Source organism: Gasterosteus aculeatus, chromosome Y, assembly GCF_964276395.1.
Source record: "Gasterosteus aculeatus chromosome Y, fGasAcu3.hap1.1, whole genome shotgun sequence".
NCBI classification, from domain to species: domain Eukaryota; kingdom Metazoa; phylum Chordata; class Actinopteri; order Perciformes; family Gasterosteidae; genus Gasterosteus; species Gasterosteus aculeatus.
In genome coordinates, this window is record NC_135709.1 from 21,032,340 (window position 1) to 21,054,529 (window position 22,190).

Here is a 22,190-nt window from a genome sequence, read left to right on the forward strand (position 1 = left end):
TTCAGTGTGTAACAAAGTTTATTACATACGAAGAGTGGTTGACAGATAAAAATGAGACTTTCTTAAAGCATGAATGATACAGGAACAGCATCGACCTTAACGTGGGGGGGAAAAAGATGCGGTGGCTGTAACCAAACAGGGCTTCTTTAGTTTAATCAACACTTTTGCAAACCACAGAACTACAACCAGAATAAGGGGTCGCCTCCCAGTTTGTTTAGAGCAATTTCCTTCAAATGAGACTGTAATACTAAACCCTGCCTGTATCAGGCCCAAGTACTGTCCATGAAAAATATACAGTATGATAATACACACATAAATAAGGCACAAATGGAGAAGCGTAAAAAAACAAAACGAATGAGGGCCAGCACAGGTTTGGCACAATAAAAGCGTGACCAGAAGGAAATAAACATAAGGAAATGTCATCAACAAATCCCTGATGACCCTCAAACAACAGCATTACCAAACAATAGATAAGGAAAAAAAAGTTATCACAAAGTATTTTCAGACGTCATCGAGAACTTACATACGGTAGGTGGAAAGATAAATGAATGAAACTACAGTGAAGTACCATCCATGGCCACCAGAACACTGAAAGGCAAAAAAAGAAAGGATTGTCCCGAGTTATAGTGCCATCAGCCTTTGCACAACCTGTTGCAATAAATACTGCTTACAAAGCTTCCATTAAATTGGACCTACTAAGACGAGAAAGTGGTTATCGCCATGATTTATTTAGCTACACAATTTCACAAACGATCATTTTGTACACAAGAGATGCGAGTCTGCTAAAAACAGTTTCATAGAGTGTTTGAAGGAAACGTACTGGCTTCTTTTGCTCATTCAAATCTCTCAAGAACGATGCCGCCGAGTCACCGTTGGAGCCCTCGTGGGGATTCAGTTCAGCTACATGTACACGGTGTGGAAGATGACGAACACAGCCGCTCACAACAGAATCTTCTGATGACAAGTGGCAATACTTAAAGCTAAACACAAAATAATAAATGTCCATGTCGCGATTCCTCTGGGAGCGATCCCAACATTTACCATTCAGAAAGGTCAAAGCCTTCAGGCACTTTTAGGATTGAGATCAGTCATCAGTTCACACATCCTAAATCCTTCTTAGAATTAGTCCACAGGACTAAGCATCCTTCACTCAGTCCAACCATGATTGACTGATTCGAGTCAATTTGTTTAAATAAAGATGCTTGTTTTTGGATCTTTTTTTTCCTTCCTCCATCTTCAAGACGGCGGACCAACAAACATCATTCACAGCCGGTGTCACTGAGGGGAAACGAGTGGCGTAGTTCTGCTGGCCAGGAGGGCGCATGTTCGTCCCGTCTCAGACTGTGAGCTTGTGATCGGTCGGGTCCAGGCTCCGTCGGGAAGCACACGGCGTCCTGTTTCATGTTTTCCTGTTGCTCCAGTTGGGGTCGGCCGCGGCGTTGGGGTCCGCGGGCCGCTCCGGTGGCGAGCGCGAGTCCTGGCGGGACTTCTGCGCCTGCGGGGAGCGGGGGTCCCGCGGCGGGGGGGGTTTGTCCGGGTTGAAGGGCCGACTGTAGTGCTCTGGCCCGGCCGGGCCCGTCGGCCTCTGCTCCGGCATCCTCCTGAAGTCCTGCAAAGGGCCTTCTCTGCCCTGGTGGTAGTTGGGACGGAACTCATCGGGACGCCTCCTCTTGGGATCCGAGTTCCTGCGGATCACATTCATGGCATTGTTTCATTTTCAAACCGGTGGGACGGGACAAAACAACGCTACGCTGAAACGGGCCACCAGAGTTCCGCTCACCTGTCATAATAGGGCCTGTGTCCCCGGTGATCCCGGTCGTTGCTGTACTGCTCGTAGGTCCTTTTTCGAGGGGAGGTGTTGCTGCGGTAACTGCCCGAGCTGCGGTACGAATCTCCGTGCGGCCGTCGGTCCCCATAGTGGTCCTTGTAGCGATCGTACGCGTGGTGCCGCTCGCCCTGCCATGACTGGTTGCTGTTGCTTGGGTAGTTGTATTTACGCTCCCTCTGCCACTCTCCTCTATCTGTAACGATGGGGATGGGGAGAAAAAGAGATGAATAAGAATGATACCACTCTGGTGTCGGTACGCTGAAGGATTAGCTTAGCATAGCATCGAGACCGGTAACGGTAGAAAACAGCTCGCAACTCCAAAGCTCACGAGTTGTTCTCTTCTTCCATTTCCTTTGACTTGAGCGAACGCGATCCTCTCCTCACGTACCGTCGTTGCCAAAGTGTCGCTTATTAGCCGAGTTGTACGGCTCTCTGTGGTGTCCGTGGAGGCCTGTCTGCGAGGATTGCGACCCGGGTTTGGAGGACGACTGGGTCCCCGTGGAGTCTCCACTGGAGCCGCAGGGCTCGGGTCGGATGTTTTTCCCCCTCCCTCCAGAATCCTCCTTCTTCTTCTGCTCCTTCTGCAAACAAAACAGGATATAAGTTCAGGGTTGGTTTCGCTCAACGGATAAATTACCTCCCATCACTTCTTTAAAAAAAAAGAGGGAGCCGCTTGCCCCTTCCTCGTGTGATCGCTTCTTCTGTGCCATTTTGTAAAGCTTGTGAAGCTTCCTGGCACCAAACTCCGTGAACTTGGACACAAATATCCAGAGGTTTCTGACCAAAGGGAGAGAAGCATTCACGAGCCGGATTAGAAACAGGTGAGCACCCGGATTCACTACACAACAAAAAGGCAACAAGGATTAATCCGCTTACCTGCGCCATATCTTAACAAGCTCCGGGTCAGCGTAGGCTTTAAGGCACTCTGTGATTCGGTCTCCAATCTTCAGCAGGCATGTGCGGGTGTGCTGGAGCTGCTCCTGGTCAGACAGACCCTCGTCTGGTTTATCCAGCTGCTTCAGGGCCTTTTTGACCGGTCTCATGCGCTCCTTACACTACATACACACACACGTGTAAATCGCTTTCGTTATTGTATTGCAGTGCTTGCAAACTCGTATCAAATGTTGCCGACTCAATTTTTGCAGAGGAAGTGAAGAAAAGACTTACAACACTGAAAGTGTCCTGGTCAAGTCCATCGTCCTCCTTCCCTTCAATGGGAATGGGGTCGGAGCCGGCCGTTATGTGGACTGGACCTTGAGTCTTCTTTCCTTTAGCTCCTTTAGCCTGGAAGAGAACAAACGGGAGAAACAAAGACAATAAACCCACAAGTGAAAATCACGCCGCCATCAGATTGTTCACAGGAGGCTGACAGGCTTCATAGCCGTGATCCTTGAGCTACATCTTGCATTTCAATGTGATAAAGGGCAGCATTAAAAACACTATTACATCTGCATGTCAAAGTAAATCTGAGACCCCCACATGACGAGGGCACGAATACCTTTTCTTTCCTGGGCTTGGCTCCATTTTTGTCTTTGTCCCTCTCCTTTTCCTTTTTAGGAGTTCCCTGTTTTTCTTTGTTCTCTTTGTTGTCCTTTTTCTTTTGTCGTTTCTTGGCGGGGGATTTCTCTGTTCCATCATCCTGCAAAAAACAGTGAACGTTAAACAAAATAACAGCAGGTCGTGCTACGAGAGAGCACAAGGAGCATGTGATCGAGTGTAGCGTTGCTCTGCTCGTCTAAAAGCAAAGCTGTAAAGTGGTCACTTTGTAGTTCACAAGGACAGTTTTACAGTCTGACGGGTCATTTATCCCCCCCCCTGCAAAATGACAAGCTCCGGAGTACAAATAGCTTCGGTGCATCACAGAATCAAATGAGTGGAATCAGAACTAAGCGTACAGACCAGCTGGGAACACTGACCTTGACCTCGCCCTCTTCTGACGGGTTGTGGGACAGGCGGGGGGAGGAGACGTCGTTGCCTTGCTCGTCCTTGAGAATGTTGTTGTCCTTTTTCACCCGAGGCTTCCTCTTCCTCACTTTGACCTTTTGGGAGGAACAGACTGCATGAGCTGTGTCGCCGGTAGGGGGAAAGGCAAACATGTGGTGAGAGCGGCACAGGTGAGTTGCTCTGACTGGTGGCGACGTACTTCCTCCCCTGTTTTAGACAGGTCCGTGGCGTCCTGCTCTTTTTTCAACATCTTGAGAAGATACTCGGCTCTCGCCTGCAGCTGCTTGGCCTGAGGCTTCTTGCACGGGTCGTCCGGGAGAATCTGTGCAAAGGGAGGGGAAAAGGCCGGACCGATTAGAACGGGTGCCGATCAACTGCAAATGAGACCAATCGAGAGTTCTAGCTGCCTTCTAAACATTCTGACCTGAACTTTTGAATTTTGAAAGGGAACGGTTTTGTTTTAAAAGTACAAAAAAAAATTTACTCATTCCTTACTCAAACCCGGTAATAAAAGTAGAAATGAGAAATTTGCCTTGTCAGCGAGTTTAAGGTCAGAATCAGTCTTGATCAGATCCCAGTTGCCAAAGCCGTGCTCATAGATACCGAGCAACAGCTGGATGTCATCCTGCAGCTCCCAGTCTACGTCAAAATGGGCCACCTTGACTCTGCATGCTAGATTGAACCTGTGAGGAAACAAGACAGGTCAAATTTAACCTGCAACATAAACAGACCAGTGAGTGTGTCGCTCTTCATCTCTGCAGTGGAATCTTACTTATTTCTCTCAGACGGATTGGAGGGCACTGCTTTGTGCAGGGGCTCAAACTCTTCCTTGTGCTGGACGATGGACTTGGCATTGACCTGCACTCCCGAGATCTTGATGTTAATTCCTCGCCGCTTCCCCGGACCTTTAGCTGAAATAATAACATTCATCATTTTTGGGCGTGTGAAAAAAACAACAACGGGGATTTCAAAGATGTGTAACAGACTATAACCAGCTTACCTTCGACTGGGTTCTCTTTGAGGTGCTCCTCGTGCTCCTGCACTGCAGTCACACAACTAGTATGAATCAGCTCACCAAGTCTCTTCAGGTCAGCGATGGATTTGTCCACCAGCTCGGAATCTCGGGCAATGGCCTCCAACCTGGATGCAGAAAGACGCGCTTCAGTGTTTGAGCCATTAAGATGTGTAACAAACAACGTGATCAAATGATGTGGCCCAACATTCATTACTGATATGATGAACAAAGCTTACCTTTCAAGCGGAGATCCAAATTTCTTGTATGCCTTTATGAACCTGTTAATGATATTAATCACGGATGCATTTGGCTTTTGTTAATGAAAGGGAACTTTAATCAAGTTCAAATTAAGATCCGATCCCCGAGGAATGAATAAAACTACTTTACCTGCGGATCTCTGCATCGGTGAAACCCTCCACGTTGTTCTTGCGGGCTCTCGGTCTGCCTCTCTTCTTCGGCTTCTTGTCGTCATCACTATCATCGGTCTCACTTTCGGAGCCCGAGGAGCGGTTCTTCAGCTTGGAGCCCACGTCACTGTCACTATCATTTGCCTGGGCCTGAAACGCAAAGAGCAGCCACAGCGACACCTCAAATGAGCTGCTGGAAGACAGAAACCGTTGTGAAGCAGGAGGTGCAATAATTCTCTGTATATGTCGGTGAAATGTGTACGCATTAGGTTAAAGTTAAACAACTTGTTGTTAATCCTCAAATGAATGCGTAAAAATGATCCTGTTACCCTCTTGTTAGAGCTTCGGCTCCTGGGCAGCATGAAGATGTCGTCCATCTCCCGCTGCTTCTCCTCCTCCTCAACTTTGCGCCGCTGCTCTTCGGGGATGATATCATCCCACTCCCGTATGGACTTGTCCACAAACTCTGGAGCGCTCTCTTCCATGCTGGAGAAATTGGCTACCTGCAGCAACATCAGGAGGAAGAAAGGGACGGATCGGGTGTGAAAAGAAAGCAATGTAGTGACGCTTTACAACGCATCAGTACAATAAAAAGGGACAGGAACCTTAAACTGGGAGAGAAGTTCATCCGTAGCACTTGAGCCTTGGTCACTTTCCCTCGTTTCAGCCAACCTCAGGATCTCTTCAATATCCATCTCCTACAGGAAGAAACACATTCTGGTTTATTTCTACAAATATGTAACAAGTACCTTGAATGCTCACGAGATTCTTTTTGGTTGGAATACCTGTGGTTCAGACTCCTCTCCTTCTGCCTCTTTGAAAAGCTCCTCTGCACCAAACTTGAGGATGGCGGTCAGTTCCTCCTTATTGAATGGGTTTGAACTGGGGAAAAAGACAACAACGTTCAAGTAACAGAGCTTCAGTGCCCAACTATTACACGGTGATTTCTGACATCTTACTTTGTGTTTCCTGAGTTGCTGTCGAGTACAGTTCGACCAGTGGTGTCCATTCTCTGGATGACCAGATGGTCCAAAACCATCTTCTTCTTTGCCCTCTCAATGATGTCCTCCTCCACCGTGCCTTTGGTGACCAGTCGATAAATATTCACCTAGGAAAAGGTGATCATGGATGTCACTTTCTGAGGAACAACAATCCATTTCATTCTTTACTAGATTTACAGTGAAAGCGAGCGTTTAGGCCCAATGATCACCTGTTTCTTCTGGCCGATCCTGTGAGCCCTCGCTTGTGCCTGTAGGTCATTCTGAGGGTTCCAGTCTGAGTCAAAGATGACAACGGTGTCTGCTGAGGCCAAGTTGATTCCTAAGCCTCCAGCTCTGGTGGACAACAGGAAGCAGAAGTCCTGGAAAACAGATGCAACCGTTTATATGGCTCAACACGCACCAACTCCCACCATTCGGTGGCAAAATTGAATTGAATAATTGTGAAATAAATGCTGCTCAACCTCAGACTTTCTTGCTAATACGCATGTGTATTTCATCCTTTTTACAACATTTATGAAAATACATCTTTCTACTTTCTACTGCTCTAAGACAGTTAAAAAAAAATAATTATAGAAATGAACCGTATCTGTTTGTTTGAGTATAAATTACGAGTATACATACTTCTGAGCCTTCAGCATTGAAGTGGTCAAGCGCTTGCTTTCGTATTTCTCCCTTTATGGAACCGTCCAGCCGCTGAAGAGGAGAGAGGAAAACAAAAGGGAATTAACCTTTGAATATTTACCCGGGCGGCTAATTGCCATCAGCACGGCATCACATTGCTGGACACGTCATTGGATGGCCAGTCTATAGGCCTCGACTGCACTACATCGCCATAAACAACCGAAGACCACTGACTCGCAGTTGGTCTGGTCTCCGGCAGTGAATGACTTGTAGATATAAATAACATAACAGGATCTCTCAGCCTGCTGGAGTTTATGTGCAACAACAGTGACAACTGAGCCTCATCCTATTTGAAGCCACCTAACAACCAACAGCTCCCTGGACTGTAAACACCAACAAAGACCACAGCCAAACTCTTTTTTTAAAAAGGTCTTCTGCTGCTAAATGAAACCAAAATCCTTTTGGCAGAAAACAAACGAGACGCAAAGAACGCAAATGCACAATGAAGCCCAGAAAAAAGTCGCACCTGGAATGGGTAGCGATTTTTGGCGAGGTATTCAGCAAGAATGTCCAACATCCTGACCATCTGGGAGAAGATCAGGACTCGGTTGCCTCTTTCTCGGAGTCTGGTCAGCAGCTTGTCCAGCAGCACCAGCTTCCCACTGCCTCGCACCACACTCTGAAACGTGGACAAAATGAGGCTGTCAGGACAAATTAGGAAGCACTGAGCTTCCATTCAGGGACTAGTTTCCTCTGCAGAGAAGAGACGTCCTGAGGGGTTCACGGGGAGAAATACCTTCAGGTGTTCCTGTTGCGTTTCGCTGTCTCCCTCCTCGGGCTGTTTAATGAGGAAACTGTGGTTGCAGCACTTTTTAAGCTCCATAACTATGTTCAGGAAGCCAGAAGAGCTGCCTCGGGTGCCTTTGAAAAGAGCTCTATAATTCCTCGTTAAAATCCACCTGGGAGATATTGGGGAACAAACAAAGTTAATGGGGACTAGAAACGCTGCTTTGAAAGACTGACGTAGCAGAAAAAAGTCACAAAAGACAGAAATGCATTCGTACTTGTAGAATTGCTTCTGCTGTGCTGTCATGTCCACACGGAGGATCTGCTCTACTTTGGCGGGGAGAGATTTCTCCACGTCTTTCTTAACGCGCCGCAGAAGGAAAGGCTCAAGGACTTTGTGGAGACTCTGATAACCGTTATCACTCCCTTTCCCGTGTACGTCGTCAAAGTCCTCCCAGGAGTCAAACCTGTTGTGCACAACAAAGATATCAGACATCACTCGTCCCCGGGCCGGGATTCTGACTGGCGGGCGTTTCCCCCACTTCTTTCCTCAGCGCCGTGTGAAACGTCTAAAGCAGGACGTACTTGTCAGGCATGAGGAAGTGCAACAGTGACCAGAGCTCTTTGAGGGAGTTCTGCAGAGGGGTGCCGGTTATGAGGAGCCTGTGGTTGGACCTGAACTCCATTAGTGTTTTGTACAGCAGGGAGTCGTCGTTCTTCAGCCTGTGAGCTTCATCCACGCCCAGAAACGCCCAGTTTATGTTCCCGAGCACCCCCTGCAAGACAGATGTTAAGCTCCTGTAAGCCACAGTGGTTCCAATCAAACTAGAAACACAACCCTGATGAAATGCCGCCTCACTGCACGTACCTTGTCTTTAAGTAGAATTTCATAAGTGGTTAACAGCGCGTTGAAGCGGATTCTCTTGGTCTGATGGTTTACCCACTCGTAGTCGCGGATCTACGTCAAACCGAGGCAAAGAGAGAAGTTGACTTAACCGACTTTGGAGGAACCACCGACAGACAATCGGGCTCCAACGTACCGACTTCCTGCTCATGACATCCCCGAGGTAGACCACCACGTTCATCTGAGGCGCCCAGGTCTCAAACTCCCTCTGCCAAGAGCTGAGCGTGGACAGAGGCACCACCACCAAGAAGGGTCCGTACAGCTGATGCTGGTGAAACAGGTACGACAGGAAGGAGATGGTCTGGATGGTCTTTCCAAGCCCCATCTCATCAGCGAGGATGACGCTATTGCACCTGAGGCAAAGGGTTACAAAAACAAAAACAAAACAAACATTTGTGACATAATCTAAAAAGTACTTATTTTTTTAATTATGTCAATCAAAACCAACAGTTATATTACAGAAATGATGTGTGCAGTACCTGCACCAGGAGTGGGCCAACCAGTTCAACCCATCCAACTGATAATCTCTCAGTTGAAGGTTATCGTCTCCGATATACGACGGTTGTTTCTTCAGAGGAGAGAACCTTGGTCTTTGCTTTAACACCTGAAATGATAGTCAGACGAAAAACAATATTTTCAAAAAGGGATTAAAGCAATTAAAAAATATAGAACCTGAAGACGGGACCGTTGGGGGTCATTCCCCTCTTACCTTGCAGTCTTTGGAGGGGACGCATTTACTGGAGTTTCGGTTGATGAAGCTATCAATGCAGTGCTGAAACTTCCTTCCAACCAACGCTCCATCCTCCCAGCTGCACTCGGAATAGGGCAAGCCCATCCACTTGCAGAGATACTCTGGCTCATTGGAAGGTGGAATCTTGTGACTGTGAGCTGCGGACAAATGATTATGACATGAGGCAAAGCCCAGATGTTTTTATACGGAACAATTTGAAAAATCAACGGAACGTAGAAGCGATGGTGAAAAGTTAGCAAGAGGACTTACAAGGAAAGTCAGAGGATCCTGGTGTCTTTCCTGTTTTTGTTGCTGTGGATAATAAGATTCCTTTTATTACATCTCAAGTGCAATGAAAAGAAAGAGGTTCTGCAGGATCGTCAGACTGAAGAGAACACATCAGGATAATGAACTCCTACCGATAATTCGCTCCACATTCTGAAACTGCTTGTTCAAGTCGGATATGAGCTCTTGTTGGCAGTTATGAAATTCTATGTCCTCGGGGGACACCCAGTTCAACCTACAGACGAGGACAGAACGAAGTTTAAATATCCTAAAAAGGAAGAACATCGGCGATGTGTTTAAAGACAAATGATTGTACCATGAATTGAGTTCCTCTTGTTTCCTTTTGTAGTTGTCCATTTTCTTCAGTCCCTTGACTTTCTGCTGCAGCAAAGAGTCCATGCTCTCCCACGTGTTGTGGATGTAGGACCAGTCCTTCCACTTGATTAGATACTGAGTCTCCCCTTCATCTTTCTCGGGGTCGAAGCCTTCATTGGGGTCGCCGTTTTCCTGCACAGCATACCCGGTGGTGGAAGCCCCAGTGGCTACAGGAGGGAAAAAACAACTTTTAGACATGTTGCAAAGCGAGCGTTGAGACAAAATTTTGTACAAAATGCTCTTTTTTTTTAAAAACTACCTCCTTTTTTGCCTATCCTGGTGTCCATAACCTTCTCAATGGTCTCACTGTCATTATCCTGCTGCTCCTCGCCCGCATCGCCCGTCATCTCGATCAGGTCATCAGAGTCCGTCTCAAAGTCGTGTTGGTCCTCTTTGTAACTGTAACACAACACCAGAGGATGAACATCAGTCCGGAGTCCTGAAAAGGACACAGAACGTCCCCCAGGGGAGGGACGGTAGCACACAAATTAGGTTGACATATGCACCTTTTAACTTTTGTTGCGCCCCTTTTCCGAGTCAGTCTCTTCGGAGTGTCTTCGTCATCGTCGTCCTCGTCCTCTTCATCGTCGTCCTCGTCCTCTTCATCGTCGTCCTCGTCCTCGTCCTCGTCTGCGGACAGGTCTTGTTTCCTGGACTTCCTGCTTTTTTGAGACAGCTGCTTTTTGGTGGTTGATGACTTGGCCTGAGGTCTGGAAAACACACAGTAAAGCACAGAAATACACAATCCACAGACAACAACAAAAAGGAACCTGTCTCCTCATCGTCGGTGCGGCCATGTTTATTTAAAATGTTTAAATATGATTGGACTGTTATTAGAATACATTTTACGTGTAGTATTTCAGCAAACTGCGTATTCTTCTTCACACCAAAGTAAAGGTGAAAAAGTGTTCAGACGACATGGAATGATTTGGAGATGAGCAGTGTTCAGCTAGCCTCGCTACGCTCTTACCTTCTAGCAGGAAGTCGTCTGGATCGAACTTTTTTCTCTTCCTGCTCACTGTCTGCACTGTTGGAAGCCTCCTCCTCCTCGTCTTCATCATCATTTGAGTCCCAGACATTTCTTTTAACAAAGACATTTCAGAAGTTCACCCTCGAGGCCCATCAGTGCTACAAGCACATTTTATTTAATTTTAATACTGGCCACAGGGTGTCCACCACAACCCAATTTGATCACGGATGAGCCATTGATCGGACCGATCACTTTTGATATAAATTTAGAATTTTGCGTGACTGAGCCCATTTTAAACAAACAACCTTAAAATGATGAAAATCACAACATGGACACCGACTGGAAACACTGTGACAAAAACAAACTTGAGTTGGGCAAAACTACTGCATGGTAGTGTTAAATAACAAAAACCTCGCAATTTTTTTTTTAAATGTTTGGTATAAGCGTCTGAACATAATACGAAATTAAATAAATGGTGATGAAATAATAAAAAATACCCAAAGACACTCAGTCTTCACACTCACTCTTTTTTCTCTGTGCGGGAGGTTTTTCTCTTGGGACTTTCGATCTCAGAGTCACTGCTCCCCTGTGAATACAGCGGAAGAACATTTCAGAGCGTCGTTTCCAGGTGAAACACAGCGGCAGTTCTCCACGGCGTCCACTGGGTGGCACGCGGGGCTTGTGAATGACAGGAGGTCTAATTGTAAGAAGAAGAAGAAGAAGAAGATAGAATAATGGTCTGCTTACCCCTGCTCCTATGTTTAAGCGAGCCGGCTCCTGCCTACTGCGATTTGACCTCCTGACTCCATATACATCTGGATGTTCGTCCCACATCTGTAAACCGAGAGCGACCGCTATCAGAGAGCCGTTGATTTTCACAACACTACGCAAATGTGTTTTGTCTGATTATAATTTGTAACAATGTGGCATCAGGCTGAAAATAAATGTTTTCTTCATTATCTTATTCACTATACGTTGATTTGTCTTTAATTCAATGGAATTTAGTGACAGATGTCACAATCAGTCGGTCCAACAGAACCACAACCCTGAGATCATAGAACATAAAAGACATAAAACTGGAGATATCCAAGTCAAATTCCTTTATATGTAACATATGTGGCAATGAATGGCTTCTGATTCTGACAACTAAGGTTTTAAAAAATGTTTTTTTTTATATTTACGGTAGAAAAATTATATTGTCAAAATTGTTGTTTATAGGTGCATACAGCTGCAATCCAACATGGACACAAAGACATGACTACAAATGTCTTTAACATCTTCAGAATTACATTAAAAGCCTGATCACACAAACAAAAATTAAGTATCTCCATAATTAGAAAACCGCCACAGTTAATTGACCTTTACCTTCTTCACATCGGCCAGCCGCTCCTTCTTTCTAACGGGCTTGTCTTTCACTTCGGCCGTGGCTCGCCGGGCTTTAGACTCTGCCGACTCGCTCTCTGACCCCGAGTGACACTCCGAGTCGGAGGAGCTGTTGGACTCGGAGTTGTGCGATCTCCTCCTCTGGTTGCCATGGTCACTCTCTGACTGACTGGCCGACTCCGACGCAGAGCGGTTGGACTCCTCCGAGGCCGAATTGCTACAGGAACAAGAACACAGTGATTCTTTCCATCTTACAGTGCACATGTTGAGATACGTTGCTTGCACCACTAACAAGACAAATTCTGCACACCCAACAAAAATATGGCAAAACAATGGTAGAAGAAAAAACCTCAAAAGTGCACACAGGCTCATTAAGACATGGAGTTACAACAAGAGCTTCATGACATGAGGGAATTGTGACATCAGATGAAAGTAAACAGAAACCTAATTATATCCTGCAGCTAACAGACTTATGAGCTCATCCTCTCTAAGGCACACAAATCTACTTAATCACTTTGAAAAATTCTACTTTCATCTGTAAATTAACAAGTCAAAACTGAGTTTAACATTACTTATTTAAGTGGTGACTTACTATTACAATAATGTCCTTCTGCCAAACACGCTTAATATCAAAGGGAAATAAAATAAAATAAAAAAGTAACACTCCACACCCCCCGGGTTGGTAATAAACCACTGTGACAACATGGGATTAGTTCAGATAAAAACTATCCCCTGACTTTGTGGAGTCAGACCCCAGACTTGTTGGCTTCCAGGACCCTGAAGCAGCTAAAAAGATGGTAGCCGACCCCTCTCACCCCGACAAAACCTGTTAGTGCCCCTTCCATCTGGCAGGAGGCTGAGGTCCATCAGGACTACGACCTCCCGCCACACCAACAGTTTCTTCCCGTCGGCAGTCGGGCTCATCAACAGAGCCGGTCCCCCACTGCCTGACTATAACACTCCACCGGTCACTCCCCCTCACACTGCACATGCCACTTTAACTGCAATTCATCACTTTGTCACTTGTCACTTTGTCTCTTGTCTGTTACTTGTTCGTTAGTGCACTTTATGCTTAATATTTTTCTTTTTAACTTTTTAATATTTAATTTTTTTTAACTTTATTCCCTTGTTTTATACTAACCCTTAGCCTTATTCTACTAACCCATTGCATTAGCATTTCATTCCACTTTATTTTATTACTTGTGCACTGTTGTCTTGTCTGTTTACTGTCGCGCACTAACCGCCAAGACAAATTCCTTGTATGTTTGACATATTTTGGCTAATAAATGTTTCCTGATTCCTGATTCCTGATTTGAAACTCAGATAGTTTAACTCAACGCGTCAGGACACAGGGAGGCGCCCTCACTGTATAAACCAAGGAATTACCTCCTCACATAGATCTGTTTGGATGGGCTTGTGTGTAACTAAGATTATTAATAAATACATTACACTTATGTTCAATTGTTTTTCTTTCTGACAACCCAATATTTCATATTTGTAATAGTAACTAAAGAAAGAAGGACTGTATTCTGACATTGAGAACAGGAACATGACAGAAATAATGTTTGTTGGCACCAATTCAAAACAATCCTGACTTGTGTTAATGGAAGCATTATGAAGCAAGGTTACTAAACGTCACAGGGAAGTGCATGCCTGCTTCCGCATTGAAAAGGGTCAGCGGTGGGCGGGACATAGGAACAGTCTCCTGTTATTGGCTGCAGTGTTCCTAGGTGGGATTCTGGCCTATGAGAGCGCAGTGTGCAGGCCCGCCACTGTCGGAATGCTTCCTGCTCCTCCTCCATGTAGTTCAGAGCGGAGTTTTAATACAGATAAGTGAGCAAACTGGGCACACAAAGCAAGGGCCATTTTGTGACTCGGGAGAGCATGTTTGTGTAGTGCTTTGGCAAGAGATAATGTTGCATTTAGTCAGATGACGACTTGCTGCCCTTTCTGCTGCTCTACACGCCCACAGTGCTCATTTAGCAGCCTGTAAAAGTCAGGCTGTCATCAGCAGCAGAGGACACACATTAGTCACACACAGCCGAGAACACTAAAATGGCTGCCTCAAGATCACACACAACAACTACCTGTGTGATGGAGCCAGCTGCAGTGTGCAGTCAGTAAAATGCCATGAGGGTGATTACCTGCATTTAGTATCCAAACATCTGTGTCTTTATCTAAAAACACAACAGTCTTATTGTGATGAGGCTGCTTTATTTGTGGTAAAAGCATGGCAGCATTCCTGGCACTAACTATGCATGCTGGGTAGTAGAATGTATACAATAAACAAACATTTAAAGTAATAATGTCACTGCCGCTGTGCAGTTTCTGAAAGAACTGCAGTGTTCTGACAACATGCAAATGCACCTTTTATTAGTGGCGAGTTTTAAAACATCTTTATTGATGAAAATAGAGTTATTTCCACTCGTTGATATTTGAAGATTCAGATACCTTATGGAAAAACAATAAACAGAACATAAAAAAGCACAGTATTGTGAAAAAATATATAAGTGTACTTAAAGGCACTTAAATGTAAGTTCAAGACAAATGCTTCAACTAACACATCAATATCCAAAGAGCCAATATTAATAAAAGTGCCTTTTAAATTGATGTGATACTAGAAAATAACAGTAAATGTGTTAGGGGCCATTAATATATCTTGCTTGTCAAATGAAAGCAATGCAATATTGCAAAGTTAAAACATTTAAGTATTTGAGTCTGTAATCGTCCATTGCAATAAGGCCTCAAAACAAAAGTAAGAAGCAAAAACATTAAGCATGTGAACATCATAAAAATAGGAAGGAATAGTAGTTTAAAGTTTTGTTATATCTAAAACAAGAGAAAATTCAATAAAAGGGCATTCAAATCTTTGAACTGAAGGACTTGAATGAGGATAAATGATTATAAATTCACTTGGTATTTCTTAAAAACTCTCAAATTAGTCCAAACTTTAAGTAAAGATCCCGATAAAAGCTTACAGATTCATGTGAAAGAGAGAGTAAACTGAAGCAACATGCAACCCGAGTTAAGTTTTCAAAGTACGTTATGAACCCACACCGAACATATCTTAAAAACACGATACAATACTGATCATAAGTAACAAAGCAAAAATATGTTTGCAAAATACAAATTAAATCAACGTTGATAAAATGGTGCAATGCAGTACCAACTAGATAGACAAGGTCATTACATTACAGCGGGAGGAGATGCAACATTGTGACAAGTAATTTGAATTGTAATGCAGGACATGACGTGCCCCTTAATAATCTCCGAACACAGGCCTGAAACCTCCGTGTTGAGTGTCAGAAATGGTCAAATCAGGGTGTGGCTATTAAACAATAGCAAGGTCATTGGTGACAGTATCGCACTTCTTCAAAACCCCACTTTGCAAATACACGCAGGCAGGAGCGACCATGCTCGACGAGGTAAACAATCGCAGCAGATATGAAAGTGGTATAAAATGAGTGAGGATCATACCTTGATGCATTGCTTTGGGTCGATCCTTCATCTAGTTGTTTTTTACTTTTGTTCTTCATCATGGTAGTATCCTGAAAACCTTTCGGCGAGGGTGATTTTTTTGTCGTGGTATTTACGGTCAAAAAAGTTACTTTTATGATGAACTATCATAAAAGTCCCACTAGACAGCCTTTGCTCAAGTGGCAGTAAAAATACCAGGCGGTGCGACACGAGTTAAGAAAAGGGCATTAAATCGGAAGAGGAGTATTATTTACATCGCTAATTTAAAATATAGCAAGGAAATATTACAAGTGCTGCTAAAATACGTGTAATATCCAACGTGTGTCCTTCGATATAGTGCACAGATCAAGCCGCATGCAATTAATTATAACTGCGTCATCACATAAAGGGTTCCGAAGATGAGATTTAAGAATGAGGAATTCCGTTAATTTTAACCTACACAATGTAAACAGACCGATTCAACGTGATGACAGCTCGTAACCGAGAAATGAACCATTAAGTTAGATCCACGCTCGCGCTACCAAAAGCGCTTTTTTTTACCCGATTCAAATAAAAAACAGCAGGAAGGAAAGAAAGTAATAACTCGACATTAAACTACGAAGAAAAAAGAATAAGCTATGGTTCGTGGTGTCTTTTGAGGCCTGTGGAGTCTGCTGTCAGGCTCAGGGCGACAGAGGCGAGCGAGCGGAGTAAAAATGGAGGCGCGCCATGGCCGCCGGAGCCCAGCGCAGCAAACAACGACGAGCTCTCCCCTCCGCGCGGCTCGACTGAACCGGCCCCGAAAAACAGGCGAAAATGGCCAAACGCTCGATAAAACACCGACAGAACGACCGGGGCGCTTTAATTTTTTGTCAAAATCGCGCGGTCTCCGTCGAAAAACGGAGCAGAGAAACGGTCTGACGAAAGTCCATGGCACCCTTCCCAAGGCTCAGCCGCCATCTAGAGCTCCTTCCTAGCTCTGAAAGCTTCGCCTTTGATTGACGTTATTTCCATTTACCCCAACACTCAGGTGATGGTTAAGTCCCACCCCTTTTATTGTGTTTAAAAATGTGCTTTTATATCAATCGTCTTTTTAAAAAAAGGCCAAGAACTGAGGTTGAAATCTTTACTTCCTACTTCATTACAAAAAACTTGTAGGACAACTGAGGGGTTTTATAAGTATATAAATTGGGTTGCACCAATTGCATCACTTCCTGCTCAGACCGGAAGGAGGACAACCAGGAGCCATTTTGGAGAGCCCTTGGAAAACATTTCTTTTCAAGCCAAACCCTTTGTTGCCATTCGGCAAATACCATATTGAATGTTGGTGTTCAGCGGTTTTAATGGATTAAGCGGTTTCCAGTGAGACTGATTGGAATCAACACATTTCACACAATCTTCTTTAATCTTAATAATTTTGTAGAAACAAAGAGCCTCCTGAATCAAGAGGGCTGTACTTCAGGAGATTCGTCGACCCAGTACGACGCTCACCGAAATTAGCATCCATTGATGACTGGCTGAAACAAAGCCAGTGCTAACCAAGTTCATTGGTTTTACGAAATAGCGGAATGTTGAAAACAGCCGAGCTAAAAGGACCGTTATTAAAATGTTACGCTCAATATCCCATTGTGATTTTCTGTACCGTTAGTTATTGAAACAAAGCCAGGGAAAAATGCAATTGCATACACTTTATTTAAAAACATTTGCGAAATCAAATGTACAAAGGCTGATTTTGTGTTCTCCCGAAAAAATAACCAATTGTTCAAGTGCACCAAACAGCCACCAACTTTGTTCCAGTCTCCCTGTTCTCAAAAATGAAAAAATCCAAATGGCAAAGTCCAGTCAAAAAAAAGGATGGTTGCATCCCGTAAACGTTTGGTTTACTGCAAAAAGGAAAAAAAAAGGTTTCCATCTTCACGTTAAACAACGTTGTCGCCACTTCAGCAATATCCAGTTTCCTGGCGTCTTGATAGGATAAAAACAAGAAGGAAACAATTGTAAGCCCACAATGCAACCAGAAAGGAAGAATGACTTGCTGTCCGGCCAAGCGTGCTAAACTACGCTATTATAAAGTATACGAACATTTATGGATAGCTTTCAAATGCTTCAGCTAGCATTGTAAATGTGCATGGGTCTTTCTCAAATATACGGTTAAACCAGTACACTTCCTTCTTTCAGAACTAAATTGCTATTCTCCTAAATTGCTATTCTCCTGAATTACAATTAAAAATCGTCATCACATCGACGACGTGTAGAACGCTAGCTAACAATTGTTGGGCTTTGTCATCCAGTGTCAAAACCTCTTTATTTAGGATCAAACTTATTGAAATATTATATGCGAAACGTTATTATGTTAAGTTCCAAAAAGACATTCAAAAAAGCGTTATGCATCACATGTAATGAATTAAAACATTTGGCAGAATGTCGTACGTAGGAATTCTTAGTAAAGTTGCACAGTTAGAAATGCAGCAAGCTGTACTGGTAACGGAAAAGCGGTCAAAATGTTGCAAATTGACGGTTTGGCAAAATTAAGTCTCAGTTGAGTAAATGCGTCAATTTTTCAAAGAAATTCATCAACTGACCACCAGGGGTGTGGTGAGTCCAGAGATGCATTTTGCACGGATCTTAACACTCTTTAAATAAGTAAACAAATGCTGTATGCAAATTAAAGTTCCATATCCTTAATTGACTAACTGCTTCCCAAAACAAATGCATGATTGACCAACAGACCAACATTGTAGCATCCAATAACTATTAAAGCAACCTTTTAAACCAGCAGCAACATACATCTACAGATCAACAAAAATCCATGTACTGTTATAAGATTTGAAATATGCATTAAAAAGTTGTTACATATCATTCCCCATTTTTTTATCTTGTTTAAATTTTAACAGCAATATTCTATCAGATTTTTGCAAAACATGCTGATATCGAAACTCTTGGGAGAACGGCTTTAGTGCAAAATGGCAAAAGGAGGCAATGCAGTCAATGTTCACCAAAGCCACAGTGAAGTTAGCTTACATTATAGTTAGTAACGGAAGTAGCCACATAATGAACATGCTTAGGCATGTACTAATAGAAAGTTGCATCTACCAACTTGTGTGTTCTGCTAACAAGTATTTTGCTAACCTTACAACTGAAAGTGAACGGTAGCAATAAAATGTCCATCTAGCATACGGTCTCCTTAAAAACCTATCCGAATGGGATACAAAAAACATTTTCCTATAAGTTTGATTTAGCATTCATTATGTTAACGAGCTCAGTTAATAATACTTAATTCAAACAAAGAACTTACAGCACAGTCTTCTTTGTCTTCAAAATTTGAAAATCTTCACCCCCATATTCACGTCTGCTGTGGAAAAGATAAGAAACAATGAATGACGCTCATATCAACACAAGTCACCTTCACACAGCTATAGAAAATAAGTTGACCACTCTGTGGTTTGGTCTTCTGGTTTGAAATGTTGATTGCAACGGACTAAAGATTACAGACAAAAGGTTCCCAGCATGGAACCATTTGAGAAATGGCTTCTCATAGAAAATGCAATATTGACTATAGATTGTTAACCAATTTTCCCTACAGCGAATGTTTTTGCTGGATGTTCCTTTTGAAAAATGAAGACAAGCCACTAGTCTAATCCATTGACTTCCCCAATACAGCCAGTACTTCAACCTTCCAGTTTACAGTTACTTACAAGACGTATTCTGTTAAATAAACCCGAAAGACACCTAAGAGTTAACAATATCTCAGAGGCCAACTGTACACCGACAAATAAGTGTGTTATTACAAAATAGCTACAACATATACGTAAAATCAGAGATTGGGTCGGATGGTTATTGTTTAAGAGATTTCAGTGATTGCACTTCTTTTCACAAGGAATTGTTTTAATGTAGATAATTGAGACATTTTGGATTCAAATTTGCTTTTTTATTTTAACACCTTAGGTACAGTGTTTTTTGTTTTTTTTTGTAACGTTGATGTTTTGAAAGCAAACTTCATTGCAGCTGCTAATAAGGGAAGACATTATGTCCTGATTTTCATTTGGATGAAATGAAGGGGTCTTTGAATGACAGCAGAAATGTGCTCTAAAGCTAGCCATTTCCAATCGCTTTCACTACTACTTGTGCAGGCCTAACACGCCACTCATGAGCAATAGATTGACCGGTTGCAGAAACGGCGTACCGTTTGAAAATGTGTGTTTTAAATGGGTTTGCCACCAGCGCAATATGATTATTGTCATATCGGTTTTATTGGATAGGTCAACGGAAGATTTTATGGTTGTTTATAAATAAAATCAGCCTTTAAGGTTACTTTTGGACAAAATTAACCACGATAATGTACATGAACAAAATAACACTTGTTAAGCGGCATTTCTTTACAATGACATATACCACACCAACCTATACATATAGAACGTTTGCGTTTAGTTCAAATTTTAAAATGCTCAATGCAAAGATAACATGCAATGAATTTACAGAAATTATACTTACAAATCTGAGTTGCAGTACGAATCTCCAGTATCCTTCCACTCATCGCTCCTTTGTGGTTAAATGTCAACCCCTTAAAACGGGAAAATATTGGTTCAGAGTGATAATGGGACGGCAGCACCCCCTACTGGTTGCATGTATGAAGCAGTAAAGACAATGAAGCTAGTTAGCCAGGAGACACGTTTTACAAATCACATACCATTTAGCGTGGATCAGACGATCCCTTTTCTCCTTTGTCTAAACGTCAAGGGAATTCCTGCAAAAAACAAAACATGATTATTTTAGTAGTTCAAGTGAACTCAATTCGCAAACATTGGTTCGAATTGAATCCCGAAATGAAAGCGCTACAGGTTTAAAGATATTTTTCATAATGTTTCAGAGCTCAGATTAATAACACATTAAGAAAAATCTAAATTACTCATAGCATGTGTAGTTCAGAAAGTGTTGTCTTTGTGTGCCTAGCGGACACAAAATGGAAGTGAATTAGTCCTAAAACGGGAACATCCCAACTCGGGTTAGTGTTGAGAAGACATTTTGTTATGTGCCCGGTGGTACTAATTCTTTGAATTTAGCCATATAACTTCAGATATAACAATCTCTCTATAAAAGATTTCATGTTATCGGAGGTATTGTGTGTATTATTTACCATTACATGTGGATATATCAACAACCTTGTGAGTGAGACTATGATGATGACATTATATCTTTATTTAATATTAATATTGTATTTTGAGGTTCCCTTCTATATTAATTGCAGTGTGGCTTTCTAACATAAAAGTCTCTTTACATGTCTTGCAGATGTAATGTAAATGGGAAAGAATATAATGTACATATTTAAATCATTCTCTATTCAGTGTCCTAAAGGGTTAAAGCCAACACCCTATTTTGTATTTCGAAGTATATCTAAGCTTTTATCACATATAGAACCTCTATGTGGCTAACAAAGCAAGTATGATTTGTGTATACGGTCTACAAAGAGACAAATTGTTGACAAGTCATATTTAGGGCATTTTGACAACTTGTCACAATGCATTTAATCTATTCATAATTGATAACTATAAAAGCATCAAACACTTTCTCATATATTGTTCGAAACTACATCTGTAAACTTCAATCACAAACATTGTGAAAAGGGATCAATTTTTAAACATTTTCTTGATTTACCCTGCGATGAAAAACCTAAAAAGGCTAATTTACTGGGAAAAAAACAAAAAATATGCTTCATATATTGTAGTGATGATGGCAGTGAGTCTCAATACAGCGTTTAAAAGACGAATATGTTGGTTGTACTTAACGTTTTTGTCGAGTAAATTCAGACAAGGGCATTTGCCCTTTCAAGGACAAAGCAAATTTTAACTGCGTAGGTTGAAATAAGTCCAAACAGGTCGAGAACAAACGTACTTGTCGAAATACTAACTAAGTTAACTCGAAACACAGCTAGCAAACATGCAAATCCCACGAAGTAAAAACACAAATAAACGCAGTTTGAGCTCTTTGAGCCGTTTTTCTGCGTTCTCGGCCGACAACACCCCATGGCCATTTTTTTTTGTTACAACACTGCGACTAACTGTCCTCCTATCCACCATATTGCCTCGCGCCCAGCTCGTGCTCCACGGCTCCAAACCTCCTGCTTGTCGTTCATTCTTACCCGTTTTCCTTCAGGCCGGTTCGACCCGCCGTCGTCTCCCCCGTCTTCCTCGGCATTTTCGGGCGTTTTTCGTCGTCTCGCCGGGCCGCATTCTCTGCGCCTCTCTGCTCGCTGCGCGTCCTCGACGCCTGGCTCCTCTGTGGCGTGTGTCCTCCTCTCTCCCTCCCGCCCGAGCTGATATCCTTCAGCGGCGGCTCTGCCCACTTTGCTCTCAACGTAACGACAAACTCCACTTCCTCTCTGCGCGAGCTGCACACACCGAAACCGGGGGAAAAGCCACAATTCTTGCAGATTTTTTTTTTTTTACCTGAGCCCAAAATAATTTAATAAGTTTATAAATTAATTTTAG

At 43.1% G+C, this 22,190-nt stretch overlaps 1 protein-coding gene across 2 annotated transcripts; it reads right to left on the reverse strand.

Moving 5' to 3' along the window:
* Positions 1-22,119, reverse strand: LOC120812279 (chromodomain-helicase-DNA-binding protein 2-like). 2 transcript variants are annotated; one of them, XM_078097915.1, is made up of 42 exons: positions 21,842-22,119; positions 20,393-20,449; positions 20,197-20,266; positions 19,001-19,057; positions 15,727-17,670; positions 12,232-12,466; positions 11,614-11,700; positions 11,391-11,452; positions 10,867-10,977; positions 10,403-10,606; positions 10,156-10,295; positions 9,838-10,063; positions 9,656-9,756; positions 9,507-9,548; positions 9,216-9,394; positions 8,986-9,110; positions 8,643-8,859; positions 8,471-8,560; positions 8,188-8,378; positions 7,881-8,069; positions 7,613-7,775; positions 7,343-7,495; positions 6,817-6,888; positions 6,405-6,554; positions 6,154-6,302; positions 5,980-6,076; positions 5,800-5,892; positions 5,524-5,697; positions 5,175-5,344; positions 5,024-5,065; positions 4,773-4,912; positions 4,545-4,683; positions 4,305-4,455; positions 3,972-4,094; positions 3,745-3,867; positions 3,327-3,467; positions 2,996-3,112; positions 2,705-2,883; positions 2,506-2,605; positions 2,217-2,409; positions 1,781-2,021; positions 1-1,685 (listed from the first exon to the last, which is right to left on the reverse strand). In XM_078097915.1, exons 5-42 carry the CDS (start codon positions 15,786-15,788, stop codon positions 1,400-1,402), a joined length of 5,457 nt encoding a protein of 1,818 aa, XP_077954041.1. In that variant the 5' UTR covers positions 15,789-17,670; positions 19,001-19,057; positions 20,197-20,266; positions 20,393-20,449; positions 21,842-22,119; the 3' UTR covers positions 1-1,399. The 2 variants fall into 2 exon arrangements, with proteins under 2 accessions (XP_077954041.1, XP_077954042.1); XM_078097916.1 differs by having other exon boundaries at positions 19,001-19,054; positions 21,842-22,024.
* Positions 22,120-22,190: the final 71 nt, after the last annotated feature.

Coding starts and splice junctions, on each gene's coding strand:
- LOC120812279 (XM_078097915.1), bottom strand. CDS start 15,788: ATGATGAAGAACAAAAGTAAAAAACAACTAGATGAAGGATCGACCCAA. Junction 8,860..8,985: donor TTGGCCCACTCCTGGTGCAG/GTACTGCACACA, acceptor CCTTTGCCTCAG/GTGCAATAGCGTCATCCTCG. Junction 8,379..8,470: donor AAATTCTACTTAAAGACAAG/GTACGTGCAGTG, acceptor TCTGTCTTGCAG/GGGGTGCTCGGGAACATAAA.